The following is a 25919-nucleotide window of genomic DNA, read 5'->3' on the forward strand; positions in this document are numbered from 1 at the left end:
TGCTATTTCAAAGAAGGAATGTAGTTGTTGCTGTTCACTGCAATTTATTTTTCTTTAAAATTTTGTTTTCTTGGTGTTTTGACAGTAAAAGCACCAGAGAAACTACGTATCAGCATATTTTATCACACATAACTCATACTAATAAAAGCTCATGTATCAAAAACAGGGTAATTTTACTAGATGCCTAAGACACCATCACATCTGCTTTAGGATATAGCCTAGAAATAGCCAGGTGGGGGTGAAGTCTTTAAAAACTGAAAGAAATGCCTAAGGATTTGACTTTCTAACCACCAGAATTATCTGACTTGATTTCTTGATTTGTTTCTTTATATGTTTTCATTAATATGCTTTTATTCTTAAAAGACCTAATTTTTAAAATATTTAAAAAATAAAAAATTTTATTCTTAAATACATTACCTTTCTAGGGAAAGAATACCATTTATTGTTTGGTTAGGGCTTCTCCGTAAGCCCTATTTTCTTCTACAAATTCCATGGTCACTGTTACAGGACAACTTATTTTGTCCTTCAGGCACAGTGCCAGGGAAAATGCTGTAAGCATCGATGTCTGGGGTTAGGCACACCCTCCCTCTTATTACATGGAACTGCAGGCTGCTAAAAATTAAGAAATTTCAAGCTAGGGGGGTTGCTGGCAGACCCGGACATGGAACCTGGGTCTAGAAGTGATGTTTGTGTTGTCCTGGCTTTTTCCTAGTTATTTCTCCTAAATAACTGCTGAGAAATGAAAAGGACAGAAGACATTTTTGTTAAGGCCTTTAAAAAATTCATATCGTGTACCTACACACAGGTGGGGAGACCGTGGCTGAGTGGGCTTTGCAGGAGTCGGTTCTCTCCTGTTGTGAGTTGGGATCGCTCCAGCCATCAGACCCAGCGGCACGTCCACCCTTTTCTCCCATCTGATGCCACAGTGAGCTAGTTCTTGGACCAAACAGTGAACCTAGAAAAGCAGAAAAAACAATTCCCTCCCCTATGAAGTCTCCAAGTCCGTGAGATTTTGTTTCTTGTGGTGTTAGGGATGAAACCAAAGCTCTGACATGCTGACCTGCCCCCTAAACCCTCTGATCTTATAACTCAGGACACTGACCTGGTTGGCTGAGAACCTCTATCTCCTCTAATCCAATCAATCTCAGCTTTGCTATGCATTAAAAAATCAGGGAAGTTCTAGTAATCGTGACATCAGTATAATCAGATTTGCCCTATATACAAGCAGATGTTTATAGTGGCAGTCAACAGTCTGTAATTCCTAACCCTTCCTAGAGCAGTGGTCCTAGACCAGCAGTATCAACATCACCTGGAAATTCATTAACAAGGCATTCTCAATTGATATCCTACTGAATCAGAACCTCAAAGTGCAGTGCACTCAGAACTGGACCACGGATACAACATTACGGTGTTTGGTGCGCATGTGCCTGCTTGTCTGTATGTGCACCACTTACGTGCAGGGCCCTTGGAGTTCTAAGAGCATGGTAGGCTGCATGATGTGGCTGACACCCAATACAAGAGCACCGAGTGTTCCTAACTGTTGCGCTATCTCCAGTATCCATTTTAAATTTTTCTATATAATTACAAACAAGTATTAAATTTCTTCATTCATCCAGGAATAATAAATAGATTTCCCTTCTTTATGGTTAGTTCCCAGAAATGAATGCTATGATAATGAGGCGGTTCAGCTTGCCAGGGGATGTGGACAGAGCCCGACAGTATGTATTAGAGGTAAGACTACTGTTGTGCGTATGCATGTGGAAGTCAGAGGGCAATTGGTAAGACATTTTTGTTGTTGGTGGTGGTTTTTTTGGTTGTTGTTGTTTCTGAAGACAGTGATTATTTGTAGCTTTGGATCCTGTCCTGAACTAGCTTTTGTAGACCAGGCTGGCTTCGAGCTCACCGAGATCTGCCTGCCTCTGCCTCCCAAGTGCTGGGATTAAAGGTGTGCACCACCTACCATGTATGTCTCAGAGATCAATCAAGTTGGGCAGCAGGCACCTTAAGTACCTTTACTAACCTAGGCATCTTCACACATACACACACACACACACACACACACACACACACACACACACACTGGTAAGACCATTTAAAAATACAGAAAGCAACAGTAGGTAGTTACAAAAAATTTTTTAGATACAGAGCCAAGTTGGTCAACCCTTGCTTAGTTTGACAAAAACTAGGAAAGGAGCTCATAAACAACAAACAAATAACAACATCCAAAAAACCAGCTTATCTACTTTCACATTAATTCCAGTGCCTGTGCGCTGTATTTGCAGGAGTTGGTTCTCATCTTGCACCATGTGCGTCTTAAGAGATTGAATTCGCTTAAGCATGGCAGCGAGCTCCTTCACCTACTGAGCCATCTCATTAACCGAAGAAAGCTCAATTAATATAATTATTATATTAGATTTCCCTTCAGTGATACTCCTATGCAGTCAAGGCCAATGAGACCTGCTAGGCTAGAGTAAGCTTTGCTGTGTCCATGAGTATTATTACTGTACTCTGTCTGGGGCTGGCCCCAGCCCTGTCCAAAGCTTCCTTCCTATAACTAGACAGTTACGGTAGCCTTCCCTACTAAAGTTAAGTGGGTCATTGAACACAATTTGAAACCAGCATAGTGAACTATACATTCATGAAGGTTTTTCTTTCAAAGGGAGAACCATTTACTCTGTTCAGGACCTAGAGGCTTATTTTAAACATATTGCTGCATATCTTTAGAACTTTCTCACAGATACCCAAAGTTTTATTTTTTTAAATAATTTCCAGAACCAATGAGATAAATATTTCCAGTGCCAGTGGGTAAAGGTACTTGCTGCAAAGCCTGATGATGCAAGGGACCCTTATGATGGAAGGAGAAAACTCTTACAAGTTTTCCTGTTCCACCACATGTGCCCTATCATGTGCATGCCCACACCCACACACTCAACACATAAATTCAGTGTTTTTGTAAAGAATGATCAGTTTCCAAATTCATAGTTATCTGGAGGCTATGGGTTATATACATAGAATACAGTAAGCAAACAAGTATTGATAACAAGTATAACACATTAAAAATTCTAAGTAATTATGTTTCCAGTGTTTTAGTGAGTGTTTTGACAGTGCTATAAAAGGCTCAAATCTAGTATCCATCAGAGGGGCTCTGGCCTTAGAAACAGTGTAGCCATCATTTGGTACCCTTGAGGGTTACAGAACTGCTCCTTGGATATCAAAGATGCATGAGTGTTTAAAGCTACTTATATCAAATGTTAGAATATTGCTTTGTACTTTAAACCATTCTGGAATTGTTTCTAATAGCTAACTGTGATATAAATGCAACTGATATTGTTTAGAGAATGATGACAAATCTATGTACATGTACATGCTCAGGTGTGTCCAAAAACATGGTTATAGAAAGCTAATCAAATTCTCTAGTGAATAATTGTAGTTCTTATAGTAAAGTATGTGTGGACAACTCAGGATTACTAAAGAGTTGATTAAAACTGAGCAGAAGACAATGTGAATTTAGAAAAGACACTGAAAACTCAAATAGGAAAATCTATAAGGATAACAAATTCTTAAAACAAGACTTTAAAAAAAAAAAAAACCCTCCCTGGTGCTAGATACTAAACAGAACTTTGCACGTTAGCAAGTGCTCTACCACTGAGCATCTCATTTCCAGCCCATTATTTGACTCAAATAGAATGAAAAATAATTCCAACAACTGACAAATGGGATTATATGTAAAAGCTTCTGCAAGATCAACAGACAGCATACACAATAGAAAAAAAACTGCCAACTATACACACTATAAATTTAACACCCAAAATATATAAAGAACTGTAAAAATTGAATGCTAATTTAAGCATTTACTAAGTAGGCTAATGAACTAAACAGATGATTCTCAAAAGAAATACAAATGGCCAGTAAGTATTTAGAAATGTGTTCAACATTCTTAACAATTAGGCAATTAGGGAAATGCACGTTGAAACTGAGACTCCATCTTAGCCACCATCAAAATGGCTATTACCAAGAACAGAAGTGTGATAAAGGCTGATGAGGGTGCAGGGAAAGGGAACAGAGACTCCTGTGGCCACTGTGGGAATCAGCAGAGAACTACCGTATATGTGTGCTCCATAGCACCTATGTCTGGTAGCTCAGCTGCCTGTGACTCCAGTTCCAGGAGCAGAGACATCTTCTAGTCTACATGGCATACCCACATACAGGCAAACACATAATTTTTAAAAAATATTTAAAAATAAAATTATGATATTTGCAGGAAAATGGACAGAACTAGAGATCATTATGTCAGGCAAAATAAGTCAGTTTCAAACAAATCTTTTCTCATAAACAGACAAGATTTAAATTTGTACATGTATAGCTAGCTCGTAAGAGAAGAAAAAAAGGGAAGAAGAGTAAATGGAATGTTTACATAAAAGCAGAAAAGAGTAACATTGAGAAAGAGGACCAGCTAGAAGTGGTGACTGGGTACAGCAGCATGAGGGATCAGTAAGAACAAGTGTAACAATGTGTGTGTATGGGACCCTGGAGATCTCTACTAAGTTAAATCCTTCGCTACATCTTTAGCTAAGATGAAGTCATACATAGAGAATAAAAGTACATACCTTTAATCCTAGGACTTGGAAGGCAAAGGCAGGTGGATTTCTGTGACTCTGAGGCCAGCCAGAGGTACATAATGAAATACTGTCTCAAAAAGAAAATAAAGTGGTTTCTTTCTCATACCCTTTGAAGTAGGTTATTTGTGCAGGTATATGTGCTTAAACATCAAGCAAGAGAAAACATGCTGTTTTGCAAGATGGCACAGAAAACTCAACTCTTGTTTTGAGCAAAGCTTTTCAGCCATATACTAGGAATATTATATTCTAAGTAACAGTGGTTGAGAGCCATGGAGAAGGGCTGGAGAGATGGCTCAGCCACTGAAGGCTAGTCTCCCAACCAAAACTATGAGAACCATGGAAAGGAAGTGCTTTATTATACAACTTAATTCCACAGAGGGAAAAATATTTTATTAATGTCCGGCTTCTAGAAAAAAACCAACATTAGAAACATAGTTCCAGAATGTAACTATCTTTAATGGCACAGAGAGGACATGAGCAATGGTGTCCTCACACAAGAGGAAATCAGAAGTAATTCCTCCATGATAGTTAAGGTAATCCACAGACCAACTGAAGACAGTGATACCATGATTAGATTGGGAAATGCTGGGGATGAGCTGTCATTTCCAATATGAAAGGCATTTTCATCACAGACCCTTTGGGTTTGCATTTTAAAATGGGAAAATCTTTTATATAGATAGAACTCTGAAAAACTTCTAATGCTTCAGTAAAGGTAACAGAAAATGGCTGGCTGCTTGACAGAGTTGACTTCTGTGTGCGCTAACCAAACTAAAGCATGTTCCCATATGAAAAAGGATGTAAAGTATATAGAAGCAGCCGCCACCTGCCAGAAAGAGAACATCAGGACATAGTATGATTAATAACTGTCCAGCTCATCTAATCTCACTGTGTTTTATCTATTGTGGCAGCATTCCTGGAGCTTATCAGTGATCTCTGTTTTCTTGTCTCCTGTAGAGTGATGGCGTGCAACAGACAACCTACCTCGCCCAGCGGTACTGCCATGAAGCAGTGAGGGAGATCAGGAAACTTAGACCATCCACAGAAAGGGATGCCCTCATCCAGCTTTCAGAAAGTGTGCTCACAAGAGATAAATGACAAACTTTTCTGTTCTTCCCGGCAGCTATTTTACCAGAGTGTGCCTAATGAATTTTGTGAAACACTATTTGCTCCACGTGCAGATAACCAAAAATCACTTTAGGAAATAATTTCAACCTTATTGATGGGCAATTTTTTTTTTATTGGCAAAGTTTTTCAGAAAACTTTTTAAATGTAATTAAACCAGTGTCACTATAGTCCTATAAAGTCTAATCGAGGTATCCTGATGGTTATGTGTGGCACTGTTTACACTGTTAATGCCCACATGGAAAGCCATTACACAAATAAATAATCAAGGTTAAAATTCAAGTGGTTTGTCTTTGTTTCATAAGATTAAAGGTCAGAGAATTTTGAAGTTTGTACTTAAATTTAAATCCACATTAGTTATGTTTTAACAATATACAACTTTTTTCATAGAGGAACATAGTTTATTATAAAAGACTGTAGATAAAATTTAGACAACAGGTTATTTACAAATTAAGAAAACATTCTGCTTCAAAAAGAAAAGGCATAATATAGCTATCTGATCACTAATGACATACTTTAAAAGTAACAAAGGTAAATAAAATATATATGAAATAGTTGATGATTTGGTAGAAACAATGGTCTTTAATTTTCAGAAATATTTTGTACTGCTCTCATCATTTACTACACTGTCATAAGTCTGTAATCCTCAATACATAGAAACCCACACTTGTGTGATCTACTGTAATACCCTAAGCAGTACAGAATTATATACAAGAGAAATACCCCTACTATCCCTCTCACCCTCCCTTAAATCAAGGAGACACACAAAGTGCATTTCAGTTCCAATACAAACCTGCCTGTTACCTGTTTACAGAGTAATACATGGCCTACTTTCTTTTCCAATTGTATGTTGCTAGTGCCGTGTAATGGGCTACATATGCCTATCCACAAATTAATTGCATTAGCTTTTACAATACATAAGAGATTTTCCTTTTATTGAACCAGTGTAAATTCATTTTAATCAAAACCACAGGAATAGTGTAGCATCCCTTTGGATTTTTACCTACAGAATGATGTGTTAACTTTGACAAAATGTTTTAGCTCCAAAATCTGCAAAATTCTGTCACATCATGCTGTTCGGACACATGTTTCCAAGCTAATACATTGAGAAAATAGGACCATAATTCTGCAATAAACCTTTTGTGTTGGGATTATGTGTGCATGCATATGCACGAGCACACATGTTTAAAGCAAACCAGTAAAGGAAGACAAAATCCTTTGGTTCACTTATGTATTTATGAGTGTAAAAATTTATAATGCAAATTTCACTCATTAAAAAACTTAGATACAAATTACAACATTACAGATTATCTTTCATTTCACATGAAGAACTTAGAGACTCAAATATGAGTACTCCAGATAAATGTTACACAAATTGGAAGCATCTTGAATTGTTAAGTATCTTTCAATACATAAAATTTTATGCATGCTTTAAACACAGTATTCTTAAAAAATGAGAATTTAAATCAAAAGTATGACCAGCACCAGCATTTAAGTTTTCTGATTTTCCTATTAGTCTTGACATAATGTTAGTGACCATGCTGCACTGAAATATGAAATGGTGCATTCTGAACCATGATTTGTTAAACATGATAACCCACATCCCCAGAATGTTTAGGCTGGTCATTAAGTTATCAAGGTGTGAGCACATATGCATAATCAATTACAGGCAGTCTCTGGTATAAACTGCTGTTCAGCAATATGTGAACTGCCTCTAAAATGTATGCTTACAGGTAGACATCCAAATATACCAATAAAACATTGTCCTGAAAATATGGGCACATTTTAAACATTAAGACAATTCTGTTAACCATACAGTCCCACAGTATGACGGAGTAATAACCTACATGAGAAGAAAAAAAGAAAAGAAAAACCTAATCAGTATAGTGCATGATCGATTCCACATAGTTCCCAGGAAAGAGTCCAGTCACTCGATTGCAAACTCCTTCAAACCAACCATCATCGTTCTTCTTTATGACATAGATGATTGCGCCCTCTTTAAAGGACAGCTCGTCATCCTTGTCCTTTGTGTAATCATATATTGCAACAACTGTGGAGAAAAGAAAGGACGAAATGAGAGTGCTGTCTCCAACAGTTCCTTCAGTTTTTAAACGTGATACAAATCTGTGTAGTACAGGAAAACCAAGTACATGACAGAGAGAACTGACTGTTAGTTGTCTTCTGACCCTCATAGACTGTGCCATGTGCCCCTTCCCAATAAAATAAATGAAGTCACAATTTTAAAATCTTGGAATTTGGGTGGGTTAGTTTTGCTTTTCTGAGATAAGACTTCACTATTTAGCTTAGGCTGGTCTCACTGCCTCAATATCCCAAGACCTAGGATTAAAGGCCTACACTCCCATAGATCCACGCGTTGAATTTAGGATTTATTTCTATTCATTCAGACAAAATCCATGGAGTATCTAGCAAAGTACCATACCTATTTTGACCATACCACACATTAATAAATCTTATTTGTGAGGTAAGTCTATTTTTTTTTTTTTTTGAGACAGGGTTTCTCTGCAGCTTTGGTTCCTGTCCTGGAACTAGCTCTGTAGACCAGGCTGCCCTCGAACTCACAGAGATCCGCCTGCCTCTGCCTCCCGAGTGCTGGGATTAAAGGCGTGCGCCACCACCGGTAAGTCTATTTATTCAAAATTCTATGCTAATTGATAGGGATACATTCAAGTTAAAAAAAAAAGTCTCACTTTAAAGTTTAATTTTAAAAATGGAAAAGTAAGGGAAAAACCCAGAAAGTGTGATACAAGTTCAAAATACTCTTCCTTTCTAGTTAAAGTATCCTTTCCAGATGTTATAGAAAGGTCAAACAACTTATATACTGCTTTCTGAACTATTGTTTTGTGAATTTAAATATTTCCTTAAATCCATTTTATAACATAATTCTAAAATTACATGTAATTTTCTACTATATATGAATAGTAAATTTACTATTGTTTTGTGAATTTAAATATTCCCTTAAATCCATTTTATAACAATTCTAAAATTACATGTAATTTTCAACTATATATGAATAGTAAATTTATAACTTATGTGATTTTTTTATTTACTTCAAATATTCATAACAGTCTTTTTTCTTAAAAATAAGGAATTTTATGAGCATACATGATGCTTATATTTTTGCCCTAAAGAAACTCTAAATTAGTGAAATAGGGAAAGTACATTTTAAGTTAGGCAGTCTTTTCTCCTTTCAAAATACTGTAGTGAGGAGATCCAACAAGCCCAGTTCCTTCCATTTTAGTTCTACAGCAAATCACAGTATGCTGATTAGATCTCAATAGTACATCAAGGCTTAAAAATACAACACTATCAAAAGTATCTCTGGCTAAATAACAAGCTAAAAGGATCGAGTGATTTGCAAGGGGTTAACAATTACTAATTAAGAAAACCTCTTCACATAGTCTTTGGTAATCCTCTTGTATCTAGAGTCACAGGAGGTGAGACTCAGTGCTACAGACTGACTTTAAACTGGCTAACAAATGCCTGAAACGGTCAAGTCTGAACAAAACGATAACTACTTCATGCTCTTAGATCCTCCTATGCAAATGGCTCAGAAAGGTAATGAACCACAGTTTTCAAGGTTTCCTCTCTAACAGTCTTATCTCAATATATATACTTCCTCACGATTTCTCTTAGCGCTATTTAACCACTAATGATAATCTGATGTTGATTCTATTCTCCTGGATCTAATCAAGATCTCCTATATGTAGTACTGTAAGGCTATCTGGAATTTAAATTTATTAGTTTAATGCAGAGAATAGGATCACATCAGAATACATTAGGTTAAATTTGAGTTAGCAATAAGAACAAGAAGTCATGTTATAAATTGTTGGTCCAAATTAAACAAGTTTCACAAAAGTGGCTATTACAACTTTAAATGTATGTGTATTTGCTATCCTATGTTAATTTGTACACGTTAGAACATATCTGGGAAGAGAGACTCTTAACTGAGAAAATGTCTCCATAAGTCTGTGGTGCATTTTCTTGAATGGTGATTGATGTTGGGTGACCAGAGCCCATGGTGGGCAGTGCCACTCCTGGGCAGGAGGTCCTGGATGCAATAAGAAAGTAGGCTGACCAAACTAGAAGTAAGCCAGGAACCACTCCTCCATGACTTCCAGGTTTCGGCCAAACCCTTTCCTCCCCAAGCTGATTTCAATCATGCTATTTTACCACAACAACATAAATCCTAACTATGACAATAATCCTACTAAATCTTTTCCTTGCCCATGGCAGAAGGATGAGATAATCACTATGCAGATGAGGCTGTTGTCAAATTTATAATGATCCCCCTGCCTCTGCTTCCTGGGTGCTGTGGTTCAGGTATATGCAATCATGCCTAGCTTAAGTCACTAAATGTTACTTGATTTACAATAGAAGTCAACAATAATAGCCCACTGGCAAGTCTAACCCATCACACCATTTTTTTAGATTTAAATCTTATTTTCTGTGTGAGTGATTTTGTTTGCATATCTGAATGTGTACTATATGTGTGCCTGGTGCCAGGAGTCAGAAGGCATCAAATCTCCTGGAACTGGAGTTATAGATGGGTGTAAGCCACCATGTGAGTGCTGGGAACTAAACCTGGGTCTCATCTACAAGAGCAAGAAATGCTCCAAAACTCTAAGTCATCTCTCTAGTGTCCCACTGCCAATTTTTGCAAGTAAAGTTTTACTGAACACACCTATATCTACTCACATACATATTAACACCCAACTTTGAACTACATCTCCTCACATATATAATAACTCCTGACTTTGAGCTGCAAAACAGTTGAATCAATATAGCCAACAAAATCTAAGCTACACCTGGCCTTGAATAAAAAGGGGGGGAGGGAAACAGAAAGGAGAAAGGACAAGGGAAAAAGTGGGGACAGAGGGAAATGCTTAAAGTCATTTAGCTCAGTTTTGTGCCTTAACTGATCTACAAAACACAGTCAAGTCAATCTGAAGTCAGAAGCATACATCTAACAGTCCCAGTGGCCCAGAATGACCAGCTCAACTACCCACTGTGGGCCTGGGGATGGCCCACACTAGCATCTACCCTAACCTCTAGGACCTGCTGGAGCTCATGAAGGGACTGATCCTGTGGAACGATAACCCCAGCATCTCTAAGACTTTGGGGCAGCCTTGGGATATCCCAGAGATGTTCCAGTGAGGATCCAGTGATGACGGTGTACCAGGAGCAGTGAGCCAGACCAGTGACTCCCTGCAATGAACATTTACAAGTAAAGTTATTTGGTCAAAAGGGTACACTGTGGTTCCAATGCCACCAAAACAAATGAAGAGGTATTGGAGAGGCAGGAAAGGTGGAAGATCGAAGAGGTTGCTTTTGTTGTTCTATTTTTTCTTTTCCTTTTGTTTGTTTGCTTGTTTTGTTGTTTTTTAATTTTAGTTTGGACGGCTGCTTCAGGGTGAGAGGGAAGAATATGAAGGGAATGGGTGGTGAGCGGAACTGGTTGCATGATGTGAAATTTCCAAAGATTCAATAAAGAATTTTTTTTTTAAAAAAAAAGAAATCTAAGAATTTAAATTGAAAACATAAAGAATCCTTTGCATACTGCTGAAGAACACAAGGCATATGCAGCGCCGTCTTGACTGGTAAGACAGATAAAAAATGCTGGGTTTTTTTCACAGCAATAAACTCTGTAATTGCATTATTGACTTCAAATCAGTCCACAGCAGCAGTACCTCACCTTTCTCAATATAGTTCTTGGGAGCCCATGCAGGATCCCCATCTGCATAGGGGTCACTGTACTGAACTACCGCAGCTTCCTCATCTTCATAGTCCACCGGAGGAGGTGGTGGAGGAGGTGGAGAGTCATCAAACATGGGAATGTCATCCGGCGGAGGCGGGGGTGGTGGAGTTGGGCTATCAGCAACTAAAAGGAGTCAAGCAAGTAATTAATCTAAGTGAAAAAAAATTTAATGAACAGAATTTTAACAAAAGTCTAACTCAGACAGCATGCACTATATAAAACATGCAGTGATTAGAAATAAAAGCTTGGTGTGTTAAAGTTCATACTGCTTTTAAGCACAATTTTGCAATAATAAAATGAGCTAAATTAAGCATAAAAAGGACTCCAAATTAATGAATGCAAGAGGTTAGGATACAGTATCCTACTTTCATAAGAAATACAGGAGTAAAGAATTTTCCTTATCTTAAGACTCAGGTCAAAACAAATGTTCCACTAGGCCTAATAGCCTAATTGACCCTGTCATTTGGAATACTGCTAAATATCTTACATTAGAGGTTTGATCATTTTTAACTACATAAAAATTAATATATAACTTACTACATATATTAATTTTTACTACATATATTAATTTTGGCTATTAATAGTACCCTAGAAACTACATCTCAAGTGGGCATATTTTTTATTTAATTATTATTAATTTGCTTTAATAGGGAGAAAAGCCAAGTTTGTAGTATCAGGTTTGCATCTTCGTGTAAGGTTTTGTTTGTTTGTTTTCTATTTAAATTATAACAAAAACAACAAAAAAAATAATTTCCAACTAGAAAACTGCATTAAATATGTTTAAAGGAATGTTATACTCATAGTCAAAATTTAATGCAGAAAGAAAATTAAGATTCTGCATCATGACTAATAAAACAATCATGAGATGAGATCAGATCCTAAAGATCCAATTTTCTAACTTAGACACAATTCAGATTTAAACATAAAATGTTGAAGATGTAGTAATTTTAAAAGAAACAAAAATAAACAAACAATAAAAATGAATCACACTTCAGATTCTAGATGGCTGCTAGGGTGTGTGTATGCATGCTTCAAAAAATCTAGGGTATTAACAGTGACATGGGTGTGTGGGACTAGAACTGTACTTATCTAGGGTATTAACAGTGACGTGGGACTAGAACTGTACTTATCTAGGGTATTAACAGTGACGTGGGACTAGAACTGTACTTATCTAGGGTATTAACAGTGACGTGGGACTAGAACTGTACTTATCTAGGGTATTAACAGTGACGTGGGACTAGACAGTGTGGGACTAGAATTGTACTTATCTATCGGGCCACCCATCTCCTAGTATTAGAAATTCAAAGCCAACACAACTAATGCTCAAACCTCTACTCCACAAATTCCTTTAAAAGTTGAGGAGAGGGGGGGAAAATCAGGCAAGGTGGTGCATGTCTTAATCCCAGCACTTGGGAAATAGAAACTGGTTGATCTCTGTGAGTGCAAGGCCAGCCTGGTCTACACAGCTAATTCTATGCCATCCATAGCTCTACAAATAGGCTCTCGATTTGTTTTATTTTGCTTTTAAAGAATGAATGAGAAAGAAGGGACGAAGGAAAACATTATTATATAACTGGTGTGTGTTTTAAAGGTTATTCTTCCTGACAGGGTATGTTGAAAATATCCCCAAGTTTTAAAGCATGCAAAGAACAGCCCTACTTCATTACTAGTTAAATTCTGTGATTTCTACTTTTATTCTTGAAACGAAGAAGATAATAAAAAAAAAATCAATTCTATGTGATGATGCTCACTGAGAGCAATCTACCAAGTCTACAGCTGGGCTGCTGTCCACCACATGCATGATTCTGCCTGTACCTACATCCTCCATAAAGCTTTCTGGTGTAGAGGAAGAGAAGAGGTATGAACCCATCCTGACATCAAATAACCACAGCACATACCTTCATTTGGCTTCATGTATGCACTGCGTATGTGTTGGGTTCCCTAACTGCTGTCACTCTTACTTGTACAAGCAGTAGTTGAAGATTACCACTCAGCTGTCATTAAGTATATATTGACTTATCTTTAACTTTATGGAAAAGTCTGGGCAGTTCAACTTTCTGCCCTAATGCTTTACCTACCACTATTCATATTTGCTCTAAAAGGCTTTCTGATGTTAATAATGAAAGGCATTAGTCATTAGGGGCTCATATCTTATGCCAGATTAGATTAAGCACTACATGCCTTTACTGTCACTTCCTCTAAGCACCAGAGGTATTTCAAAAGCACATAAAATATGTGCATTTCACAGAATACTTAAAGTGCAGATACAAAATAGGAATAAATTTGGAATATCAGTGGTATGAGAATAACGACTCAACATCATGTGTTTATTAAAAAGAACAAAAATAGTTGTGAATCTGTTTGGCAATAATACATATGAATACTGGATTTCTGTTCTTTTCAATTACCAATTAGTCAATGATCTCTAGACCCAAGAAGCACAATGGCTACTAAAATTATTTCCTAGCAATTCTTCATAATGAAGCAATGTAAAAAGATCATCTGACACTTTCACTCTCTGACGGATTTAGTTTCTACTATCACTGGACATGATGAACACACCTGCCGTCACATTACTTAGGAGTTGAGGAAGAAGAACTCTATTGCAAGGCCAGCCTGAGCAACACATTCCAGAACCCAGCAAACAAGAATGCAATTCATTGTTAAAACAACTGACCTAGCATGGACAAGACCCTGGATACAACTGCCAAGAGCATAAAAAGTGGGGAAAGGAGCAGCAGTGACTAGTAAGTTACCCTTACCACTTATTTTTTTTAAACACCTAGATTCATTTAATTTTAAATATCTGAACACACGGCTTTCAAAGTGAAGTTAGTAAGAAGGCACTCAGAAATTTCAAAATTCTAAATTTACATTTTCAATAAGCCCCTTATATGTCACATGAAGGAAGAGACTTTGACTTAAACTGTTTGTATCCTTCCCAGAGCCTAGCATGTAACACTGAATAAAGATGGTGGAAGGGAGTGAATGAGAGAAGCGAATTAAGAGTCAGCAAAAGCTGACACAGAATTTGCAACAAATGTACTTTCCTGAGAGATGAGCTGCTCAAGTAGGTTGCTCACTACTCAAACAACCCTGAAATTTATTTTTAGGCAGATCCCAAATAAAGTAAATTAGATCTAAATACTATCTTAATTTCAATGTTTGACACTGACTAATTCAGCAACTGTACTTTCCATTTGCCACACGATATTCACTCTGGGCATGCAGAATTTTTTGTAACCTCAAAGGTAATGAGCAATGATACAGTCTACCTAGATTAATATACACGCTATAAATATCTAATGAAAGTTATTGAGCCTCATCTTCACTAAGATAAAACTTTAAGAAAGCAGACAGGTTTCTATTTGGCACCGAGCTCACAGGCCAGCACAGGTCACTGTTGGCCAGGGCATGAGGCAGACTCCACCATCCTTGTCAGTCCCTCAGACAGACAACATGCATAGGACTCACTTATTCTTGGAGGTTAGTTTTTCCAAATACTTTTTTATATGAGTGTTTTGCCTACCATGTACATATGTGCATCACACGAGCGCAGAGCCCACAACATCAGGTCCTCCAGAAGTGGAGTGAGACTGTTGTAAGCTGCTATGTGGGTGCTGGGAACTGAACCCAGGGCCTCTGCGAGAGCAACAAGTGCTCTTAACCACTGAGCCATCTTTCTAGACTCCAAGACTCATTCTTAATAATGAAGCTTCATAAAGATCAGAATCTATAATCATTCTCTATTTTTTTTTCACATTTGTTTTGTGTATGTCTGGAAATCAGAGAACTTAAAGAAGTAGGTTCTCTCCTTCCACCATGTGGGTTCGGTAGATTAAATTCAGATCACCAAGCTTGATGACAAGGGCCTTTACCTACTGAACCACTAGTGCCTTTCTAAAATACTGTGCTACTATGGGAGGAGGTATAGGCCCTGTCTCAATTTTCTGATACATGTACAGTATAATTATATCTTGACAATTCTGTTAGGAGTACAGATGTTGTTGTTTTGGCTTCTTTATTTTTTTTTTTAAGACAGGGTCTTACTATATAACCCACAGTATACTCCAACACATGAAGATCTCCTACCTCAGCCTCCTAAAGGTTTAGGATTATAGGCATGCACCACCATATCCAGCTGCAAAAGGTTTTCTAATTCTCCAAGTAACTATTAGGGATTTGCATTCCTGTATTTCAATACTCTTTGCTTGAAAATATGCAAATAATGGATCTTATGTCTTAGCTCACTTTCAAATTGATATGGGTCAGTAACCATGCACACAAGAGGAAAGAACGGAAGCCCGTGCTCTTCAGTGTCAGCACCGCACATCTGTACCTATTCTTCAAGGTAAGATTAGCTTCTCAGGAAGAAAGAAAAAGGTGACCATCAGCCATGCATGCTAGAGAAGACAGCCTCTAATCTGACAGCTGTGTTTCCAGACTTACTGTTTTCCTGCACCCTGGCCACGAAGCCTGTGAGAGGTATCTGTGGAGTCAACTGAGGCATAGGGGGAGGAGGTGGGGCAATAGAAACTGGCAGCAAGACACAGTATGGGGAATAAAACAGATATAGAAAGAAAAGAAAACAAACAAAAAGCAGAAGTCAGTTACAAGGACCACAAACACAAATAAGTATGCCAAGAACAGTCTGCAAATGAAAACAAACAAAACAAAAACAAACAAACAAACCCTGCTCCCTTCTTCAAGTTTCTCCCACAGAATCTGGAGCTAAGCTGCGCTCACACACGGGGTAAGAGCATACAGTAACAAATGCACTTATTTTAACCTAGCATTACATTATTGGGGAACTTTTTAATTTACTACATAACATTTATTTTAGCACGTTTTTCAAATTTTAAAGAAACACTTCTAAAATATCACAATTAAATACCTACAACACTTTCCAGAAATCTGTTTTTGCTGTAACTCTATATACTAACAGATTTGTCTAGCTTTAACGTAATGTTGCAAATCTTAAACCAAATTAAGGCGTAACAGCGGTTGATTACCTGTATAAATACATCGATAAATCAATCTATCAGTCACAAGTTCCCTTTAAAGAAGATTCTTACATATCTAAATTTACACACCTCTATGAGAAAACAAAATAAGATTTGTGTTATTTTTTAAGTTGGCAGCTTTATTTGTAAGAAATCAGCCCTAAACTGATTCCATGTACCTTATGATTGATTATTCAGCTTCTCAGGGGAAGTTATCAAACATCTTTTTTTATGGATACTGAAAAAGGAAACTTAATCTCTCTCTAATCAGTCAAAATGTACAATTATTTGCATTATATTAATTTCAAATGAGACCCTGGCTGGTTGGAAACGCGTTACCTTTGTCAGGAGATACTTTATAGGAAATTGGTATTAAATGTCATTTGGCTAACAAATGTGTGAAAGAGTGACTCTTTGTCTCATTTTAACAAGACAGCAACTGCTAAAGAGGACTTAGAAAGTCAACTGGTTTAAATGGAAAGAGCTGCTTAGCAGTGGCCACCAACAAGTGATGTTACATTAACCAAGGAAAAGAACTTTATTGGTTCCCAAGAGCATTTTATCAAAATAATTTTCATCTAATGCACTATATAAATTTTTTGATAAGCATAAAAATGTGAGAGGTTCCAAGTTCAAAATTAGTACAATATGTGCAAAAGGTCATACAAATTTAAAAACAGCATTCAGCTCACTATCAGAAACTAGTCTTTCATTGTTACAGAAAAGACTCCTTAAAGGGTTAAAGGGTACTGATTTTAAAACAAACAGAAACAACTAAAAGTCTCCCCTTAGCCAAATAATTTTGAGTGGCTAAGCATGCTTGTTAGTAGTGGGAGAAGAAAGATGAGATGTGCTCTGAAAATGCTTGTCACCAGCACATCTACACAGAAGTGTGCACATCACAACACTAACACAGCCACACGCCAGTAAAACTACACCAGCAGTTCATACTGAAGGACAGCTGGATGAAACAAAACACACTTAACCTGAAGCTAAGTTTGCCTTCCAGTTTCAAAAAGAACACAGATATTCACTAAGGAAGAGTTCAGTCCCACAAACAAGTTCAGCTAGACAAGTGTGGACTGATAAAATAAAACCCTATTGCAGAGCAAATTAAGAGACAAGTGTGCGTGTGTGGGAAGGTAATGAACATAAAGACGGGGTCTAAAAAAGCAGAACATGGATACAAGTTCATGAAACTAGTGGGATGAACAACTAATTCACCTTTAAACCCAGGCATTAGGGAACAAAGGCAGGTAGACCTCTGAATTCAGGGTCAGCCTGTTCTACACAGTGAGTTCTCAGACAGTCTGTCTCAAAAACAAACAAATAAAAAAAACCCACCTACTGAGATAAATGATTGATTTGTTATCTATTTAGACACTAAGCTACCATTCAAAACCCAATAAACTAAGTAACTATCAGCTTAGAGTTTAATATCTCTTAGTAGCCTGAATAAAAATTCTAGTCTGGAAAAAGGCTGTAAAAACCTGGGGTACTCTTTGGATATAGGCATTTGTGACAAAGTACCTTTCGATTTGCTGTAACCAATCACTCTGAAACTCAAAAATTTTAACAAAAAAAAAAATGGACAGTGTCCACTTAAGATAAACATGCTGGTGCTTGCCTGTCATCCTAACAAACAGGAGGGGCTTGCTCTAAGTTCAAGGCCAGTAAGAATTAAGCAGCACCAGGCCAGCTAGGACTACAAAGCAGTGCCTTGTCAAAAATAAACAATAAGTGAATGAATGCATAAACACACACACCACAAATATAAATAAAGAACCAAGAAAACCCCCATGTAAATGCAAAGTGATCGTCATTCTTTTTATAGAACATTCAGTTCTAAATTCTAAAGTGGAAAAAAGCTGCCACAGAAAAACCTGTCAGTCCATACCCACCATCTTCATGACAAAAATGAATATTGGACAACATACTTATTTCAAATTGTTTCCTTTTTGGATTTAGCATCTTCACATGAAAAGTGAACTCAATAACTATCCTCAGATACTCAAACATTTTCTTTCTAATTCTATGTCTATTTTCTAACCCTGTAAGATTTTAAACACTGGCTGTAATTAGTATTGGGATGTGCAATTTGAAGTGAATAGAAGAAAATCCTTCCCACCCATTTGAATTATTCAGAAGGAGAAAGTAAGCAGGCATTGTAAATGTTTTCAATTGAAAGCATTTCAGAAAAAGCCCACGACCTTAGAAGTGATAGTCAGCAATTTCCTTTTATTATTGTTTTTAAAAATAATCTTTGACTACGTTGGTGTCTTTATATCACTACTGAACCATCAAAATCATGCCCATAAAATTTCAGTCTGTTTTGCTCTCTAGTTCAAATTATATTGTAATAATACTAATAGCACATTAAAGCATTGGTGAATTTAGCTAGATTAAATATATTCAAGCGAACCTTGGAGAATAAGTGACTAGCAGCTGCTTTTAAGATGGTTATTCAAGAATTAGCATTCAAAAGCAAAAATAAACATGAAACAGCATGGCTTAAATTGTTGTCTATCACAGTTAAGAATTCCAGTTCAAATAACCTCCTTCAAAAGGAGCTGTACTATTGCTGTATGCCTGCAAAACACAAGCTTACTTGAATTTTGAGAATAAAGTGGCCCTCCATTAACATGAGGCTGAGCAGAGAATTGGGCAGTCACAGAGGGAGTTCGTCTATATCCACCAGAAGATGTCGAAGAAGTGGTAGAGTTGTGCCGAGAAATCTGCCTGGTCATTGTGCCATACTGCGACCCAGGAGCTGAGCCAGGGGCTGCTGAAAAGCATTAGTTAAAGGCAACCAACAAAGCATTATAAACACCCGAAGTAGCAGAACAAAGGGGCAGGATGGGGGTTCTTATTACCTTATAAGGCCCACAGCACAAAATAAAAGAAAAAGGAAGATGAAAATCAAATTAGCTCTACTTCCAAGTGTATAAACAAGGGGAACAGCCAGTGTGAAGGAAGAGTTACAAAAGTGAACATGGAGCATTATGACTTAACCCTTTGCAATAAGCACAATCCCAAATGCTGTTTCTTTCGCTAATACTCCATGTAATCTGCACGTGCATTTCAGACTGCTCCCGAAACAGTGACAACTGTTTACACTACTTACATTATACTGGTATGATGAGTAACCTAGAGATAACTTGAAGCATAATAAAGCATAGATGTGTAAGTTGGCTGAAGGTACCATGCCATTTTTTTATAAGGAACTTAAAATAACTAAGGATTTTTTTATCTACTGAAGGTGGGAGTATTCAAGAATCAATCGTCCAAGGAAACAAAGAACGACTATATAGAGTTTTATATGTAAACTTTCTCTAACAAAATGAGTACCACAGGTAGTCTGAGATGAAAGTTGTTAGTTATGGGTCCTTCATAACTGCTTCAGAAACGACCTCTTTTCCATAGCCACAGCTTCAGAATTTGATTCAAAATTCTATCTGGCTAAATAACCCAAGTTAAGTAATAAAATTTAAACTGTCAGTTAAGGATATTTTACTGATTTTTATAATATCTGCTAATAATTACTGTTACTAAATATTTACATTGGTGCTATTCTTAGCACTACTAAAAAATATTACTCCTATGAATGAACACTGCTAAATATAGTTCCTGAATTTCCCTAGGACAACTGTTCTTAAGCTTCGGTGCTGATGAAAATCTCCCCTTGAAAGGCTTGTTGTAATGTAGATTTCTGGGTCCCATCTCCAGAGTTTTTAACTAAGTAGGTCTAGAATAGGTTCTACGAACTGAAATTTATACCTAATTCCTCCCTCTCGATACTGACTGGTCCTGCTGCTCTCAAAGTCAATGCTCTGAATAAATGGTTTACAAATGTTTTTGCCTTTGAATCCACACTTAAAAATTAAAAATTGGAGGACCCCAAAAAGCTGTCCTTGGAGTGGCTTACACCTATAAAATGACTGTATCCGAATCCAAAGTGACACAGCTGTGAGATGCATCAATACACAAGCTCACAGCGCACAGCTGTCAAGCGACGACTGCATGGAGCCTCTAGAATAAAATCTCTAACAGAACAAAAAATATGAACAATGAATAAAGCTTTGACCACAAAAATCTATGGAGAAATCTTTTTGAGAACTAGTATTTTGAGAACAGGTATTCTGAGGTTAATATCTAGAACTGAACTGAGAAATTGGAGTAGGTGCTGGCTTCATCTGTCTAGGTAACAAGAGTCTATAAAGTGCACACATCAACAAATTCCACCAGAAATGTCCGGATCTCCATCAGGACTGGCACTGTTACTATCCAGTGATCACAAAAAGGGCATCTCATGTGGCTCCAATGACCGTTTTCCAGGTATTACATATGCTGAGAGTATGTTGTTTTCACAAAGAGTCTTTCAGTGCTGTTGCCAGCCACATGTTTGTATTATCTCCTTCCCTCTCTACCTCTATGCTTTATCCTCAGTCTATGTAAATGTTGTCAGTTTATTTAACCTACATGGAAATCCAGTTCTCATAGAAGACACCACATTATTCTTACCCATATTACTGCATACTTCTAAATTGAATGTTGCTGTGGAATATTAGCTTAGTATGTGTTATATTTGTTTATGCTGTGGAATGTGTTTAATGATGTAAAGATGTGTTGCGTTCTTCTACGTGCATTTAACTCTATAAAGCCGTCTTGCTTGGCCAGCCAAAACCACCTAAATGGCCGATAGCTGGGCAGGAGAGACAAACAGGAGCGCAGACAGAGTAAATGCAAGAAAGAAGAATGGGGGAGCAAGAGGAGAGGACACCAAGGGGCGAGCCTCCCAACCACACAGCCAGCTACAGAGAAAGCAAAGAAAGCTATACAGAATAAACAAGTTAAAGACCCAGAGGCAAAGGTAGATGGGATAGTTAAAGTTAAGACAAGCTGGCTAAGTAAGTCAAGCCAAAGCCAGCATTCACAAGTAAGTAAAAGTCTTCGTGTATTTATCTGGGAGTTGGGTGGCAGGCCCCCAAGGAGTCAAAGAATAAAAGGGTTTAAAAAAATAAAAACAAACAAAAAAAAACCTCTACAGAATGTAGAATTCTTTATAACTCAGTCTGATCCTTCCCAACTAGAAAACAATTTGAATGCATATTATCAAGAAAGTTATTTCTTAACATCCTCAGCTATCTTAAAACCTAGGCTGCATCAAACTTTTCCAAAGTATGAGCCAAAGACCAGCTTCAGAGCAAACCCCTGTATCACACACACTGTATTTTCCTTCCATGTTCCGCTTCCTGTCTCCACCTCTGCCCTGGGGCTCTGACTGCCTGAACACAAGGTAGAGTTCCAAACATGCAGCACGGAGTAAAAGGACATCAGAGACACTGTTAATTTAAAATCTTTTTTGAACAATAAGAGCTAGTTTCCCTCAATCTAAATAAATAAATAAATAAATAAGTCCATTAAGTTGGTTATAAACCACACACAGGACCATTCTGCAGGGTAGTGAAGAACAATGAAAATAGGTCTTTCACCAGAAGACATCACTATCATTCAGTTTGAAATTTTATTTTTTTATTTTATTTTATTTTTTTGGTTTTTTGAGACACGGTTTCTCTGTAGCTTTGGAGCCTGTCTTGGAACTAGCTCTTGTAGACCAGGCTGGCCTCAAACTCACGGAGATCTACCTGCCTCTGTCTCCCGAGTGCTGGGATTAAAAGTATGCGCCACCACGGCCTGGCTCAGATTTAATTTAATTCTTTAGTTTAGCATTATAATCTACAATCTAATAACTGTAAGAACCTGCAATCTTTGGCTATAGGAGCTTACTGAAACTGTACAAAGTGTAATTTAATGCTCCCGGATGCCTATGCAGTCTCCACCCCCACCCCACCCCCAGTGCTCACTGGGAGAATCAGGACTTCACAGGGAATCAAGACAGAAATGTTTTCCAATAAAATAGTTTATGATTCAGGCCAGAGTATAAGAAAACAGAATTAAACTTTCTAAAATGACAGGAAAACGCAGCATACTACAAAGAAGACAAACAACAAAGAAACATCCAGACGCAGAGCACATTCGAATGGAAAGTGTTTTACTAAGTAGAAAGGCCTTTGAGTTCAGAAGTGCAAAAACTGCAAATGAACCTGTTTATACCCAGATCATTCTCCTTCAATGCTATATGAGAAGCTAAGAATATTTTCCTCTAATATTTTTTTCATTATGCTTATCTTTCAAATGTATGTTTTTGAATACTGTAAAGTCTTTCTTTCTGGACAGCCTGAACTACACAGAAACAACCTATCTCAAAAGTCTCCATTTCACTGACTAAATTCCAAAGGGTTAACTGAATGCTCTCCCAGAATATCTTACATTTATATACTTTCTAAAAAGGAAAAATAAATGTCCCTATTTTTAAATCTCATCTTATAGTCACTGCATTACACTAAAATAGGTGCTGAATCTCATTCATAAATAGGAAAGTCACAAATAAATTAGTTTAACAATACTGACCTTCTGAATGAAATATAATATAGATTTCCTTCTGATCAATCTTAAACTATTCACAAAGATAAGCATTACTAAAAGCAAAACGGCCCCAAACTGACTTAAGACAGTATCACACACAAACAGCTGGTACAACCAACAACTTTGTGAAAATCTAAAATATGTTATTCACCTTTATTATAGCTATAGCCACAATCTAATAAAGAATTTTATCCAATACGAATAAATATGAAGTTGAGAGCACGAGGTAGCATACCTGGGCCAGCAGTGGGAGGTGAAGGCGTAGGCACAGCAATGGGAATGCCAATACTGCTGCTCCCACTGTTTTCTCGACTTCCACTTCCTCCACTGCTTCCACTACAAAGGAGAGAAGCATTTGAAAAATCATATTTAAAGACTGATTTTTAAAAATTTAATCACAAACGGGGTTACTAAACATTAATTTTAGCTTGGTTATAACCCTTTATCCTAATACGTAAACCTGTTCTTGTGTCTCACTGTTCCTCTCAAACTCTGGAACCAATATATAGTAGCACTCGGATCCCTATGTGCCCTTTAACGCGAGGAATCTGAAGGCAGAATCAGGCGGATCTTTGCAAGTTCAAGGCCAGAGAGGCTACATAATGAGACCTTGTCTTAATAAGGTAATATTAATCTTGAAGAAATGAATGAGCATTAATATCTCACAGTAGAGTATGTCACCAGGTGCCTATGTAAAGCCTGATGTGACAGACAATGTAGAACCTGCTATGGTGGCACACACAGCTTCGGCATTGGCTACGGCTACAGGCTCTAAGTCTGAAACCACCTGGAGAACTCAGTGAAGTTCTTGTTTCCCCTCCTTCTTCCTCAGCAAAGAACACTAACCATACCACCAAACCTAATAACAGAACATGAGAACACAGGCTCAAAACTCAGTGTGACAAATAATACAAAAGGGAACGCACAAGACACTGGGAATGAACTAAAGGGTGGAGGAGTAAAGTATCCCTTGTCTGAACGTCAGCATTAAAATTCCTACCTGACACAAAGAAAAGTGGAACAGGCATGGTGGGCACACCTGAGATCCCTGCACTCAGGAGACTGATAAAGGAGTATCACAACTTCCAAAACATAAACAAGCTGGGCACACAGGTGCATGCCTTTAAATCCAGTACTGGGAAGGCAGAGGCAGGTGAATCTTTATGAGTTTGAGGCCAGGTTTACATAGCAAGTCCCAGGCCAGCCAGGGCTACGTACTGTGGGACCTTGCCTCAAAAGCAAACAAACAAAATAAAATATAATATAGAAAAGCAAACTGAAGGAATTTTCTGGAAAATGAGTGGTGGTTTGAATAAGAATAAGAATGGTCCCCATGGCTCACAATTTGAATGCTCAGTCATTTGGGAAAGACACTACTTGAGAAGGTTACAAGGGAAGGGCCTTCTGCAGTAGAGTAGGGTGGTCTTGTTGGAAGTGTGTCAATGGGAGGAGACTCTGAGGTTTCAAGCATCAAAGTCAGCCCAGTGGCCCTTTCATCCTGCTGCCTATTGCTCAGGACATAGAACTCTCAGCTTCGTCTCCAGCACATGTCTGCCTGCATGCCGCCATGCTTCCCGCCAGGACGATAATGAACTAACCCTCAGAAACTGAGCAGGCCACTATGAAATGTTTTCCTTTATAAGAACTGCCATGGTCATGGTGTTTCTTCGCAGCAATAGAACAGTGTGTAGGACAATGTGCCTAACACAGCAACAAGAGAACGAAGCTTAGAAGCAGTTAGGGTTCACTGACCAGAACAGCTGCTACTGATAAACTCTCTTCAATTCCCTCAGAGCCAACGGTCTGTCCTAGCTGAGACTAGTTACTGTAGCGCACCTGCCCTTCACTAGTTACCCAGGCTAGTTTCAAACCTCTGATCTCAAAGGATCCTCCAGCTTCCGTCTTCCAAATACACACTACAGTGCCCGGCTCACATTATATTTTAAAAGCAATAGTTTGCTCAATATGCCCACAAACCCAACAAAGCAAAGATTTATAGTGCCTGGGTAAGACTATTTTATTCTCCAATATGATCAATGTATAATTAGGGTATCACATTGTAATAAAAGATATAAAAAAGCCACTGATAGAACAAACTAGCTTAAATATGGAATTCTCAACTCATTCAAGTCAGAAACTCAACACTCAACTTTGTATTTAGACCTAGGAATAGTTGTATACTTAAGCTCAACCTACAATTCCTGACTTAAGTGCTTTTCTAACATAGGGATAAAAGGTGGCAAATTTCAACCTGTGGTCTAAAACTGAACATCAGCCCACATTTTTGCTTATGGGCTAACTTTTCTTGCCTAAATAGTTGGGGAAAACTCAAAAAAAGAAATGATATTTTGCAAAACATTAAAAGTATATGAAATTCAAATTTTAGTACCATAAGTAAAATTTTACTAGGCCATAGCCATGCTCATTCATTTACATATTGTCTATGGCTCCATGGCACTGCATCTGTAACAGTGACTAAGTACATAACCCAGAAATCCGGACATAATGACATTCTAGAAATGCACTTTAAAAACAGATGTTCCTTTTTCAACACAATGAGCTTCTAGAAAAAACAATACTATGTTTTACTTGTTTCTGACTGGTATTTAATAAAGCCATTTAATTAACTGTGGCTGAATAAGATGAAACTAATAATGCCTCCACTTCGGAAGAACTATATTCTGACCCTATAATTCAGCAGCAACATATATAAACCAAGTTAGGACTTCACAAAGCTCACTAACATAGTCTGGTTTACCAGCTCTGTTCAGAACTCCTTCTCAGAAACAAGCTGAATGCTCTTCCTCTGACCTCTCGGATTCCATTATGCTGTGTAACTCCTACGGCATTTAACCCTTTGTCTAAGCATTTAAGAGTATTTGCCCTGTGCCGTTAATAATGGGCAGGAGTTCC

The 25919-nt window shown here is 37.6% G+C and overlaps 2 protein-coding genes across 11 annotated transcripts in view; one reads left to right on the top strand and one right to left on the bottom strand.

Annotated features, from left to right (window-relative positions):
• Window positions 1-5714, top strand: part of Pdss1 (decaprenyl diphosphate synthase subunit 1) — a 38059-nt gene extending 32345 nt beyond the window's left edge. The window contains exons 10-11 of the mRNA XM_041641569.1: window positions 1651-1731; window positions 5574-5714. Coding sequence (XP_041497503.1) covers window positions 1651-1731; window positions 5574-5714 — 222 coding nt within the window. The remainder of the gene's footprint in view (window positions 1-1650; window positions 1732-5573) is intronic.
• A 291-nt stretch (window positions 5715-6005) lies between these two features.
• The window catches only part of Abi1 (abl interactor 1), an 88130-nt gene continuing 68216 nt past the window's right edge, over window positions 6006-25919 (bottom strand). For 2 of the 10 annotated variants that reach the window (XM_041641560.1, XM_041641558.1), the window contains 5 exons: window positions 23242-23342; window positions 19129-19302; window positions 15967-16053; window positions 11455-11640; window positions 6006-7791 (listed from right to left, as the gene is read on the bottom strand). In XM_041641560.1, coding sequence (XP_041497494.1) covers window positions 7616-7791; window positions 11455-11640; window positions 15967-16053; window positions 19129-19302; window positions 23242-23342 — 724 coding nt within the window. In that variant the 3' untranslated portion in view covers window positions 6006-7615. Of the gene's footprint in view, window positions 7792-11454; window positions 11641-15966; window positions 16054-19128; window positions 19306-23241; window positions 23343-25919 lie in introns of all 10 variants that reach the window. The other 8 variants (XM_041641559.1, XM_041641557.1, XM_041641566.1 and 5 more) reach the window with 4 other exon arrangements.

This window comes from Microtus oregoni, unplaced genomic scaffold (genome assembly GCF_018167655.1).
Source record: "Microtus oregoni isolate MIOR12 unplaced genomic scaffold, Mior012 000070F_ref0000104, whole genome shotgun sequence".
Taxonomy (NCBI): Eukaryota; Metazoa; Chordata; class Mammalia; order Rodentia; family Cricetidae; genus Microtus; species Microtus oregoni.